Below are 13732 nucleotides of genomic sequence, written 5' to 3'. Positions count from 1 at the left end.
AGAAAGAAACTCAATTCACCAATCATGGACATCTCAAATTCGCTAGACATCATTTCACCAAATTCCTCACAAGAACTTAGGTTAGTTGAACCAAAGATAATATCATCAACATAAAATTGACATACAAACAAATCCTTACCAATTGCTTTAGTAAACAAGGTAGTGTCAACCTTACCTATTTTGAATTACTTAGAAATAAGAAAGTCCCTCAATCTTTCATACCAAGCTCGTGGAGCTTGCTTCAGACCATAAAGAGCTTTAGAGAGCTTGTATACATGATTTGCCTTCTTGGGATCTTCAAAACCGGAAGGTTGCTTAACAAAAATAAGTTCACTAATCTTGCCATTCAAGAAAATACTTTTCACATCCATTTGAAAAAGTTTTATGTTGTCAGAGCAAGCATAAGCTAATAAGATTCTAATAGCTTCTAGTCTAGCAACGGGGGAAAAAGTTTCACCGAAATCCAAACCTACGACTTGAGTGAAGCCTTGAGCCACCAATCTTGCCTTGTTTCTCACAACCAATCCATCTTCATTTTGCTTGTTTCTAAAAACCCATTTAGTGCCAATGACATTATAATTCTTAGGCCTCTCAACTAGATCCCAAACTTGATTCTGGGTGAAATTATTTAATTCTTCATGCATAGCATTCACCCAATCCGGATCTCTCAATGCATCATCTACACGGTTAGGTTCAAGAAAAGATATAAAAGAATAATATTCACAAAATGAAGCAATGCGAGATCGAGTTTGGACACCCTTACTAATATCAGCCATAATTTGATCCACGAGGTGATCCTTTGCAAGAATATGATGAGTTCTTTGAGGAACAATGGGTTCTTGAGTTGATGGAGAAATTGTACTAGATGAACCAACTCGATCTTGTACTTGAGAATCATCATTACCTGAATCTTGTACAATTTGTTGTGCTTGATCATTTGAGATAGAAGTTGAAGGATTAACTCTAATAGAGATAGAACGACCATCATCATCTTCATCTTCTTCTCTTGGTCTAACATCACCAATTGACATATTTTTCATTGCATTTCTTAAACCATCACTTCTCACATCATCAAGATTTTCTTGTTCATTATGAGACCCATTTGTTTCATTAAACTCAACATCAAATGCTTCTTCAACAATACCATGTGTTTTGTTGTAGACCCGATAAGACTTGCTACAAGATGAATACCCAAGAAGAAAATCCTCATCACATTTGTTTTGAAACTTTGATAACCGAGTTCCCTTCTTGAGAATATAGCATTTGCAACCAAACACTCTAAAATATGATATATTTGGTTTCCTTCCAATGAGCAACTCATATGGGGTCTTGTTATGAAATCTATGGCAATACAATCTATTAGACGCATGACAAGCCATGTTGATTGCTTCGGCCCAAAAGCTATCTGAAACATTGTACTCGGAGAGCATTGATCTTGCCATATCAATTAAGGTTCTATTTTTCCTCTCAACAAGACCATTTTGTTTCGGAGTGTACTTGGTTGAGAATTCATGCTTGATTCCTTTCTCATCACACCATTCTTCAACTCTTGTGTTTCTAAACTCACTTCCGTTGTCACTCCTCACTTTCTTCACCTTGAGTTCAAATTCATTTTCGGCCCTTGTCAAGAATTTCTTGAATGTGTCATATGTATCGGCTTTGTCATGAAGAAAAAAAAACCTAAGTATATCTTGAGTATCATCCACTACCACAAGATAATAGCAATTTCCACCAATACTTCTATATGTTGTAGGACTAAATAAATCGATATGCAATAATTCCAATGGTCTTTCGGTTGACATGACACTCTTAGTGGGATGAGCATTTGCAACTTGCTTTCCGGCTTGACATGCACTACATAATTTATCTTTTTCAAACTTCACATTCTTCAAGCCAACTACTAAATCATGCTTTATGAGTCGGTTGAGTTGTTTCATGCCAACATGACCAAGTCTTCTATGCCATAACCAACCCAAAGATGATTGAGTGAACAAACAAGTAGACAAGTTTGCCTCTTTAGTAGCAAAATCCGTAAGATATACATCCTCATATCTAAATCCCGTAAAGATGTTATCTTTTCCATCCAAGCTAGTCACTACAACATCATCTTTAGTGAAACTACACTTATATCCAAAATCACAAAGTTGAGTGACTGCTAAGAGATTAAACTTGAGAGAATCAACGAACAATACTTTTGAAAGAGAATGATCACTTGAGATAGAAATTGTGCCAACTCCTTTGACTTTGCCCCGGCTATTGTCACCAAAGATGATGTCACTATAGCCAACCATATTCTCATCTACAGAGGAAAACATCATTGGATCTCCGGTCATGTATTGAGTGCATCCACTATCAAGCACCCAATGTCTTCCTCCGGACTTGTAGTTCACCTACAACAAAGAAATAACTCTTTTAGGTACCCAAACTTTCTTGGGTTCTTAAACGTTAGCGACCAAGACTTTTGGCACCCAAATGACATTCTTTTTAGCACCATCTATAGGTATTCCAACAAATTTTGCACTAATATTGCCATTTGAATTTCTCATAAGAATGTAACTTGAATCAAAGGATATGACTTTCATGTTGGTGCAATTCTTCTTAACATGACCAACCTTCTTGCGTTTTTCACAATATGACTTACCACTACTCTTCATAAAAGTAGTTTCGGTTTGCACAAAAGCCTTCTTTCCTTTCTTAGGAATGTATCCAAACCCTTGCTTGTTCAAAATGAACTTTTGGCTTGCCCAACAATGATTAAACTTGGCTCTACTATCATAGCACTTTCTCAAATCATTAGTCAAGCAAGTAACCTCTTTCTTTAACAAATCATTTTCCATAATGAGAGATTCATTGTAAGATGAGTTATCAATTTTGGTGCAAAAAGAACTAGTAGAGCTAGAGCCACAAGATTTATGGTTGACTCTTTGTTTGCTAGGCCTGTCTCCACCGCTGGGTCTGCGCCGTCTGTCTAGGCAAGAAGTGATGGCAGCAATTCTTTTAGCAAACAAGATGCAAGAGTGCAAGTGCATGTGTGGAGTCTGGAGCTAAGAGTTATCTTTTGCATTTGTGTTCTATTCTTGTAATCATGTGATGTAAATATGTAATGAACATCTAAACTTGAATTACAGATCTGGGTTGTACTCTTTTTTCCTTCCTAGTGTTTCTCACAAGGGTGAGTTTTACCTAGAAAGGTTTTTAATGAGGAAGCCAACACTTGATCACCTAGATCAAGTGTTAAAACAGATATATAATTTTTTTTTAAAGTGGTGATCTTTTGCTTATTTTGCCTCCTGTGCCTGTTGTGATTTGTGATGTTTGGTTGTGACTTGTGACTTGTGAAATGTGAGAATGTGATTTTGTGATTTCTGAATGGCTGTTGAATGTTTGTGAAATGAGAGTGGTTGTGAAATTTGGAGTTGAGGCAGTGGTGGAGACTGGGCACGTTGTGGGCTGACCTGGCCCGCTACTTGTGCTCATGATTTACGGGTGGGCTCAGCACGAAACATGCCCGTGGGTCCGGACTTGGGCCGTCGACGCAGCCCGTGGGCCAACACGGCACGGCACGATGGAGAATAGTGCCGGACCAGGCCCGGCACGAAGTTGACCGGGCCATGCCGGGCTCGTGCCAGGGCCGGAGCAGGTGGCCTGAATGGACATCTATAAATGGGGATCTCGCAAAGACCTCTCTCGCTCGCGTGCAAATCAGGGCCTTCCCGCGCGTGTGCATGGGCCAGTCCGATCAGGCTTCTCCTTAGTGGGCTGTTTCTTGAGCTCTCTCTCTGTGAAAGGCCCAGCAAGTTGCACATGGCATATTGCAATGGAAAAGTTATTTTTATCTCCTTAACTTGATGAATTCGTATTTCTCCTTGTATAATGAAATTGTCCCTGTATAATGAAATTGTCTGTCGGTACATACGGACAGGGGTACCTCCTGCTAGGGTGTCCAGGCCCTTAGCGTCTCGCTGTCGCCTCACAGGAGGGCGCGATGGTGTCAGGCTCCGGCGTGTGCGCCAAGCGCATCGTGGTGGACGCGCGCCACCACATGCTCGACCGCCTATCCTCCGTCATCGTCAAGGAACCGCTCAACGGCCAGAAGGTCGTAATAGCCCATTACGAGGAGATCTGCCTCTCCGCGGGCCTAGCCCGCCAGGAAGTCATCTGACAGACTGTCCACCCTGGTGGACATAGGGTTTTCCAAGCCCTCACCCTTGTCCTCTGGGAGACAGGACGTACGGTCCGGACCTGACAGCTGGGACCGTGGTCTCCGAACCTCCCTCCTGAGCTCATATAGGTTCGGCGCCCCCCACGCGCCCAGGGGGTCCGGCGCCGCGACATGTGAGAGCCAGACCCCTATGGGCCCGTCTCTCCAGCTGGCCTCGGGGGTCCGGACCCCCCCAATTTCCTCCGGGAAGGGGTCCGGCGCCGCTACGTGCCACCAAGGTGGCGACTCCAGGGCTGTCCCTGCCACGTGCCCTTGGCAGAGGGCCCCTCCGCGGGACGCCAGCCCAACAACCGCATTAAATGCTGGTAGGTGGGCTGTGCGTGCCCAAGTCAAAGCATGATCTGCCCAACTAACACCACGGTAAGTCCGCCTGTTACCAAAGCGGCGCGTCACTGTGCTCTGCGCGCGGGCAGACGGCGTTTAGTCACATCACGGCGCCGCGCGCGTGAGTAATGATGGCCTGCTGCAGGTGTGCTGAGGCGTGCGCTGCAATAGGGCGCGCGGAGGCGACGGCGCGGCAAGGTCAGCGCTGCTTCTTCGTCTGTCAGAGGGTCCTGACCCAACAGTGGCAGCACGGCTTCCACTGTTGGGTAACACTGACAGCAATCACTGTGCTGGCAACGCGGCACACGGCCATATCCTGGCTGTAGATACGCACATCAACTTCCCCATCGTGAGGACTACAGAGAGGAGCTGGAGATGAAGATCTCCATATCTCTCATAGAACAGACTCCTGTTGGCCGGGCCCACCTGTCGGGGCCCCGCACAGTGTAAGTACGCCCTTTGGATTATAAAAGGGAGGGTGTACTCGTTAGAGATCCATCTTAAGTTCCATCTCAGGCTTACACAAGATCCAGACTCACAAGCTTTCCCAAACTTCCACAATCAATACAACACCTAAGTGGACGTAGGGTATTACGCTCCGGCGGTCCAAACCACTCTAGAATCCTTGTGTCTTTTCTGTGTTCATCCGCCCATCGATCAAACGCTTCTAGATCTCCTCCAAACTCTTCCTTAACTAGGATCAGGCGGGTGCATTCCGCCACCCGGCTGGAAATTTCCTACGACATTGTCACTGTATTTTCTCCCAAGACTCCTCACACTCACAATACCGTTCATATAACCTCCATGCCTGATTTTTCTTAGTAGTTTCTTTATTTTTCTTTTACACATAACTTTTCTGACTTGTTTCTCTTAATGGTTTCTTTCTTTTTCTTTATTTTAGAGGAATCTTTAAAATATAGCTGAATCTTTAAAAATTTATAGTATATAATTTTTTAAGAATTCAGCTAAAATAAATATAAAAAATAAGGCAGAGAGTTTACGTATCCGGTATCGTAAGTCTAGCAAGTCTAAACGGACGATTTTATTATTCGGAGACGAAATACGAATTCGTCGCGAAGTTCATGAGGTATTGCAATAGGAGGCCTGGCCTAGGAGTGTATCCGACTTCGGCGAACCATCCACCTTATCCATTTCGGCTCCCGCGCAGAGGACGGCGACGGGCCCCGGCCGGTCATGGCGGCGTCCATGTCCAAGCTGCTCGCCCCGCCTCACTCGCAGCACGCTGCCACCTCCCGGCGCTTACTCCCTCCCCGCACATGGTTCGCGCGGAGCCCGGCCGGCCGTCGAGTCGCGGCGCCGCCGTACAGGTTGGTACCGAGCGGTGCTGCTCTGCTCTCGCAACCTCACCGTGCCGTACCCGCGTGCCGCGTTGTTCATTGTTGCAGTCTAGTGGCAGCAAGGCGCGTCGCCGCGAGCTGCGCCTCCGCAGACCGCGCCGGCACGACGAGCCTCGCCGCCGCCGAGGAGGAGGAGCTCGACGACCTGCCGTTCGTCCGGCTGTCCTCAGACATCCTCCAGACAGAGCTGAGCCTGCTCACGGACGGCGCGCCCGCCGCCGACTCGTCTCTCTTCGCCGCCCTTGAGAGGAGGGACAGCGACGGCGATCGCCTCTTGGGAGAAGCCGCTGCTTACCCGGCCGCCATGACAGGTGCTCTGCACAACACGAGTAGCACAAGCGAGCAGCTATTCCGAGTACTCGTTCGTTGACACGTCTTGTAACTGAACTGAACCCAAGCTCGTGCATGACAGCGCTGTACGCGGCCTGCCTCGCCGGGAACGTGACCGAGCAGCTCTGGAACTTCACCTGGCCCGCCGCCATCGCCACGCTCCACCCGAGCCTCCTCCCCGTCGCCGTCCTCGGCTTCTTCACCAAGGTGCGCCATGCTCTGTTACTGCCATCTGATTGCAATTCAAGCCACGCTCAATCTGTGTAGACTAGCTTTGAGTTCTCACAATCTGATGCGGCGGTGCGCAGCTCGTGGTGTTCGCGGCCGGCCCGCTGGTCGGGGATCTCATGAGCTCGCTTCCCCGGATCCCCGCGTACCGATCTCTTACTGTGATCCAGGTGAATTGAACAAGCACACCTATCATGAAGCTCCTACGCCGTGGGAGTTTTCGTATCACCTAGCTAGTTCTGACAGTGTCCGTGACGTGTCAGACCGCAGCGCATTGGGTGTCGGCCGCGATGATCGCGTACGCGTTCACGCTCCCCCGGGCTTCCACGGCGCCGGCGCTGCTCCTGCAGCCGTGGTTCGCGGTGCTGGTGGCGTCCACCGCCGTCGACCGGCTCTCCTGCGTCTCCCTCGGCGTCATCGCCGAGCGCGACTTCGTCGTCCAGGTGACTTAACTTCCGAGCACGCATTCCCCTAAAAAAATGTCAGATTTGAAGCCAATGTCGCTCATGAGATCTCTGCTGCCACTTGTTGTGACTGTGGCTGAAGCTAGCCGGGGAAGGCAGGCCGATCGCGCTGGCGCGGGCGAACGCGACGCTCAGCAGAGTCGACCTCCTCTGCGAGGTGCGCGCCGGCATGATCGTTCCAAGCTCCAGACATCCCGTTCTGTTACTATCTCCTGTAACTGTAATCTGCGCGTGCTGTCGTGTGTGCAGACGGCAGGGGCGTCAATCTTCGCCGTCCTGCTCTCCAGGAACGACCCGCTGACCTGCATCAGGCTCTCCTGCGCCATCTCGTTCTGCGCTCTCCCCCTTCTGGTGCGGTGCTTGTCTTGATCCTTTCGGTCTCTAGCTAGCTGCAGTCACTGCTCATCAGTATGCTGCATTGGACAGTTTCAGAAGGTCTTAAATCCCTGATTTGTCCTACAGTTATTTCTAGGTGGTGCGATGAATCGACTCGCTGACGGCATCTTCGACCACGCTACCAGTCTGGGCTCGCTCAAGCGCTCTGAACATGAGAGCACGCACACAACTATAGCTTTCAGCATCAAGAAAAAAGGTAGGAGACTTGAAACCTGAAACTGTAGGCCACTATGATCGATCGAGGAAGCTTAAGTGCAGTAGCAGCAGTTGTAATCTTTGTTCCCCTCTCTCTAATGGCAGCTGAAGAGGCCTGGGCGACCATCAGGCACGGCTGGACGGAGTACCTCCGGCAGCCCGTGCTCCCGGCGAGCCTCGCCTACGTGCTCGTCTGCTTCAACGTCGCGCTCGCCCCCGGCGCTCTCATGACCACGTTCCTCATCCACCACGGTACGCGCCGCAGCACAGCTGCTGCGTCTTCTCCCCCTGTTCATTCTCGTTGATCATCGAGCTCGCCGTATACTAGCTAATTGTTCATGGCGCTCGATCGATCGCGTTGGCAGGCGTGAGCGCGTCCGTGCTCGGCGTGTTCGGCGGGTCGTCGGCGGTGATGGGGATCCTCGCGACGTTCATGGTTCCAAAGCTCGTCAAGGAGCTGGGCATCCTCAAGGTCAGTCAGGCCGAGGCCAACTACGTCATGCATCCGTCCAGGAACATGACATCGTGTTCGATCGTGCTAATTCTGGAACTACATGTCTTAGTCTTACTATCTTCCGTTCCACCGCGACAGGCCGGAGCTGCTGGGCTGATCGCTCAGAGCGCGCTCCTCGGCGCGGCGGTCCTGGTCTTCCTCACCGGCCCCGTCTCACAGCAAGGCGCCCTCTTCGTCTTTCTCGGCTTGATCGTAAGCGACACCTCCTCATCCCGCCATGGGTGGAACAGCCATAGCTTGAGCCATGACTTTTTTTTAATACGATCATTGATTCATTGTGCATTACTGCACGATGCAGGTGGCGTCGCGGCTGGGGCACATGGCGTACAGCGTGGTCAGCCTGCAGGTGGTGCAGACGGGGAACCCGATGGGAAAGGCGAAGCTCATCGGCGCGACGGAGATCGCAGTGGCCAGCCTCGCCGAGCTCGCCATGATGGCCGTGGCGGTGGTCGCTAAGGACGCGGCACACTTCGGCTGGCTGGCCACGCTATCGGTGGCGTCGGTGGCCGCGGCCGCGTGCCTGTTCTGCGCGTGGCTGGCCAACCCCACCAACGAGCTCAAGCGACTCTTCCCATGCTGATACAAGAGTCACACATTCTGTTAACTGGTGTAGCTCCAAGTGTGCTATATGTCTACTGCCTAGCTCCAAAATTTTGTTGCCATGGGCCTGTTCGTGGAAGAAAAATTGATGGGGACGGCCCCAAGCTCCAATCCCTGAGGACCCACCCTGGTCTTACCTGTTCGGTAGTGATTCTTGCAGCCCTGCTGCAGCTGCAGCTGCCAAACAACATGACATACATCCTGCCACTGAAACAGGATCCTGGAGTGCAGGCTGCAGCCGTGGGTCACGTTTTCTTTTCTAACTTTTCTTTTTTCCCTTTCATTTCTTTTTTCTTTGTCTTTCTCTCATTTTCCTTTTGTTCATCACGTTTATTTTTTATATTTATGGCAATACTAACTTTTATTTTATATATTTTTTCTTTGTTTCTTTTTTAAAATTATTCTTTCTTTTATACCAACTTGCTCTTCGTATGTACATATTTGTTGATACATAAGAATATTTTGTTCGTGATATTGGTGTCTCTTTTCGTTAGCTAGAATTATTTATTCGTCATGCAGTGCTATTTTATTCATGTTTGTAGACTAATTTGTTTGCGATGTTAAAATTATTTATTCTCTTTGCATGATAAATTATTTGACTGTAAAAATAATTTATTCGCAATATCATATATATATATATATAAATGGCACAATCAGAAGGATCTTGGAAGTCAAAAATTGGAAAATGCATGAAAGATATCACTACATTATAGGTAGGTCAAGAAGTTAAAGTTGGTAAAATCCCAGTGCTAATCTCTCATTCGGCTGTAGGTAACATCCAGAAAGGCGGGCGCAGCGAGTCCACGAAATCTTGAAGGGCAGTTCCACTTCTTGAGTCTCCTTCTCCAGGTCAATGATGTGCACAAAGGTCTCGTTGGTTGCAAAGTGATTCAGAAAAATATATGCAGTTGCCTGGGAGACCATGTTCCCCAGCAGAGCACGACGCTCCGAAGTTGGATTCCCCAATCCGATCCCCACCTAGAAGAAACACCCGATCTCCAATCCTGTCGACCTTGCACCAAGCTGGTGTCGAGAAATCCATCCTGTACACCGCAACCTCGGCCACCTTGTGCACGTTGTGGCCGTCAAAGATGACGACGACCTGAAACACCTCGCCGCAGGACTCGACGAGGTAGCTCGACCACATCGGCACGCCGTCAGGGATGTCGACATGGTCGACATCGATCATCCCATGGATCGGCTCAGGATCGGCTGGGTCGAACTCGACGAATCCCAGTTCGTTTCCGGTGAACTCGTAGTAGACCTTGCCTCCAACAGCGGCGAATGCATGGCGGCTGGCCATATGCCTCTCCACCGGCTCGTCCTGGGCGTTGTACATGGTGAGCGTGTAGGCATGGCGTTCCCATTTGCTGCCTCCCACGGTGCAGAGCCAGTACTCGAACTCGTCCAGGTCAAGAACCATCACGGCGCAAAAGCCGGCGCCGGGCTTGTCGGAGAGCACGCACTTGCAGTTCGTGGGGAAGTCCTCCTCCATGTCCGGCAGCGCGATCCGCTCACCGTCCTCGGGCCGCCACAGGAAGGTGCGCAGGGAGGCCGGGTCCAGCGCGAGCACCCACCCTTGCGGCGTCTCGAAGCAGCGGTGGTCTTGGAGCAGAGGCCGATGGTCGCGTTTGTAGAGAAGCAAATGCTCAATGTGCAGTTTGTATTCACCTCAAGAACGGGTTCATATACAGGATGCCGCAGGCGTGGTCGTGAGTAACAGCAGCTCCTAGATACTGATCAAGACCTGAGCGATAGGAGTACATGGAACGAGGCAACTAACTAACAGATAAGCTAGCTGAGACCTGGTCTCCTACACCCCCCCTCAGTTTGAGCATCCGTCGATCGTATGCACAAGCTGGTTCTGAAGTCGTTGAACAATGCAGCTGGCAACCCCTTCGTCATGATATCGGCGAACTGATGCGCTGATGAAACTTGAAGAACACGTAGTTGTCCTAGAGCCACCTTCTCCCGAACAACATGTATGTCAAGTTCCACATGCTTAGTTCGTTGATGATGGACGGGATTCTCCGAGAGATAAACAGCTGAGATGTTACCACGTAGACCAATGCCGCCTGCTTGATGTCGACGTGCAGCTCGCGAAGTAGATTCCGCAACCAGCAGCATTCCGTAGTTGCATTTGCCACGGCCCGGTACTCGGCTTCCGCGCTCGACCGCGACACCGTGGTCTGCCTCTTGGAGGACCACGACACCAAGGAATTGCCCAGGAACACGGCGTAGCCGGACGTCGAGCGGCGAGTATCTGGACATCCAGCCCAGTCCGCGTCGGAATATGCGATGAGGTCGAACGTCGGTGAGGCGGTGATGCATAGGCCTTAAGCGATAGTGCTGCGTAGGTAGCGCAGGATCCGCTTGACGAAGCTCCAATGGACGTCGCTGGGAGCGTGCATGAACAGACACGCCTGGTTCATCGCATAAGTGATGTCAGGGCGTGTCAACGTCAGATACTGAAACGCCCCCGCGATGCTCCGGTAGAACGACGCATCAGAGGCCGGAGCACCAGCAGTGGCGGACAGCTTCGGATTTGTGTCGACCGGCGTGGCAGCGGGTTTGCAATTCGCCATCCCAGCGCGCTCAAGTATGTCCTCTGTGTATTGCTCCTGGGATAGAAGAAATCCTTGTGCATCACGACGCACTTGTACGCCCAGGAAGAACCGGAGGGGCCCCAGATCTTTGATCGCAAAGACCGACCGCAGCTGATCGACGATGTGTCGGAGAAGAGACATGGAGCTCGCGGTGAGGATGATGTCGTCGACGTAGACGAGAAGATACGCCATCGTGCCGTCGCGGTTGTAGACGAACAGAGAGGAATCGGAGCCGGTCTGCGTGAACCCAAGGGAACGTAGATGGCTGCCAAGTCGATCAAACCAGGCCCTTGGCGCCTGCTTTAGTCCGTATAAGGACTTGGCAAGGCGGCAGACGTGGTCAGGGTGCGCGGCGTCGACGAATCTGGCCGGTTGATGGCAGTATAGGCGTTCGGAGATCTCGCCGTGGAGGAAGGCGTTCTTGACGTCCAGTTGATTGACTGGCCATTGGCGAGATGCGGCAAGGTGGAGCACGGTGCGGATCGTGGCCGGTTTCACAACCGGGGAGAACGTCTGTGTGAAGTCGATGCTGGCGCGTTGAGTGAAGCCACGAACGACCCAACATGCTTTGCGACGCTCCAGGATGCCATTAGGGTGAAGTTTATTCTTGAAGATCCACTTGCCGGTGATGAGGTGGGCGCCGGCCGGCCATGGAACCAATGACCACGTGCCGTTGGCGACGAGGGCATCGTACTCCGCCTGCATCGCGTCGCACCATTCGGGATCCCGTAGAGCAGCACGAACAATCGTGGGAGGCGGGGATGGTGCAGTGGCGACGACGTGGGTGTACTTCGGGTTTGGGACGGAGATGCCGTCACGAGCTCGGGTGACCATGGGGTGTCGTGGTGGAGGTCGCAGAGGAGAGGTCGGTGGAGCCGGAGATGTCGTGGCAGTAGGGATCCGGCGTACACGTCGTGGCAGCTCCGGGAGATGATGGAATCGACAAAGACGATGGTGATGTCGACGACGCACCCGGAGCAGGCAATGTCGTGGCAGCGGGAACCAGCGTCGTGGCAGCTCCGTGCGCTGGCGGAATCGGTGAAGATGGTGGTGATGAAGTAGCCGTGGCAGCACCGGGCGAAGGCGTGTCGAGTGGCACGGCAGCCTCGTCACGAATAGGAGCAGCAGCTGTAGCCGTGCCGAGTGGTACTGCAGGCGACGACGAGGCAAGTGCGCGCCGAACGGGACGGCCGGTGCGAGGTCGTCGTGGCGGAGCTGCTGGTAGGGCGTCCTGGAGTGGCGGCAGCGCTGGACTTGGAGTACACTCAGACGAGACCTGCTGAAAAGGGAACGTGCACTCATCGAAATAAATATGCCGAGAAGTGATCACACGCTTCGTCAGGGGATCATAGCAGCGGTACCCTTTTTGATCTCCCGGGTACCCAAGGAAGATGCAAGCAACTGAGCGAGCAGCAAGTTTGTGGGGGGCACTTGAAAGTGAATTTGGCTCATTTTCATGACATACAAAATTGAGGAGCTAATGAATTTATTAAGTTATGGACAGGTTAAAATTTAATGAAATAAAAAGCACCAAATTTGCTTAAAGGATGGTGTTAAGCTTAAAAGAAAATCTTTTAATATTTTTTATTTTGAATTTGAGTATAGGAAACACAGGGATGCGAATTGATAGCAGGAAGGTGTCAAAGTGGTTATTTAAGATGTTAATCATCAAAGAGAGACACAGAATCACACACTTGTGCACCTAGTTTTCTGACTGTTTCAGTGTGTCGGAAGTTCCGACATCTATTGGAAGTTCCCAGTAACTTCCAACAAGGGGTTCTCGGCCAGTTGATTTTAGCTGGGTCGAAAGTTCCGACCCTATATCAGAAGTTCCGACAATCACTTATTCTGGGCACTAACGGATAGTTTTGGGGCTCGGGTATTTATACCCCCACACCCCTTCCTTCATTTGCTGCTAACTCCACACGCAAGAAAACCTTCACGAACACTCGTTCCACTCCCCAAATCTTTCCTTAAGCTAATTCTTGAGTTGATTTGAGCTAGGGCTTGGGTGAGAGCAAAATTAAGGTGTGAGACTTAACCACTTGAGTGTGAGCGCAGCCAAGTTTATTTTAAGAGCACTTGAAGTATCTCTATCCATCGATTCGTATCTGTTACTCTTAAAGCTTGCTTCTAGACGGTTTGGTTTCCCCCGGTGAGCGTTCTCTCATATGTGTGCACTCTGGGAAGTTTGTATTACCCTATCCTTTGTGGATTTCATAGTAAGTGACGCAATCCTTCTTTATGGTTGATTGAGCGAGGAAAAGGATTAGTGCACAACCTTGCTGTTTGTGAGCTTCTCAACAGAGACGTAGCTTCTTTAGTGGGAGTGAACTTCGATAATAAATCCCTTATGTCTCATACTTATTTTATTTACTAACTCTTGTTGATCTAGAATTCGTTTTGTGCCAAGCTACTCTCTCATGTTGTTGTGCTTGTAAAGATCACTTGCAGAAGTCTCATTGCACAACTTTTGATTCAAACAGGTTCTGCAG

The 13732-nt window shown here is 50.2% G+C and overlaps 1 protein-coding gene across 2 annotated transcripts; it reads left to right on the top strand.

Moving 5' to 3' along the window:
- The first annotated feature begins 5672 nt into the window (after positions 1-5672).
- Positions 5673-9105, top strand: LOC112886566 (solute carrier family 40 member 3, chloroplastic-like). Of its 2 annotated transcripts, XM_025952507.1 has the most exons (11): positions 5673-6215; positions 6317-6441; positions 6543-6632; positions 6726-6905; positions 7009-7083; positions 7176-7277; positions 7389-7518; positions 7623-7769; positions 7883-7989; positions 8110-8223; positions 8330-9105. In XM_025952507.1, the coding sequence occupies exons 1-11, from the start codon at positions 5741-5743 to the stop codon at positions 8609-8611; spliced, it is 1827 nt and encodes a 608-aa protein (XP_025808292.1). In that variant the 5' UTR covers positions 5673-5740; the 3' UTR covers positions 8612-9105. The 2 variants fall into 2 exon arrangements, with proteins under 2 accessions (XP_025808292.1, XP_025808291.1); XM_025952506.1 differs by having other exon boundaries at positions 7883-8223.
- The last annotated feature ends 4627 nt before the right edge of the window (positions 9106-13732 follow it).

The sequence above is a fragment of the Panicum hallii genome, chromosome 3, assembly GCF_002211085.1.
Source record: "Panicum hallii strain FIL2 chromosome 3, PHallii_v3.1, whole genome shotgun sequence".
Lineage (NCBI taxonomy): Eukaryota > Viridiplantae > Streptophyta > Magnoliopsida > Poales > Poaceae > Panicum > Panicum hallii.
The sequence above is the reverse complement of the archived record's forward strand: the minus strand, read 5'-3'. Positions and strand labels throughout refer to the sequence as shown.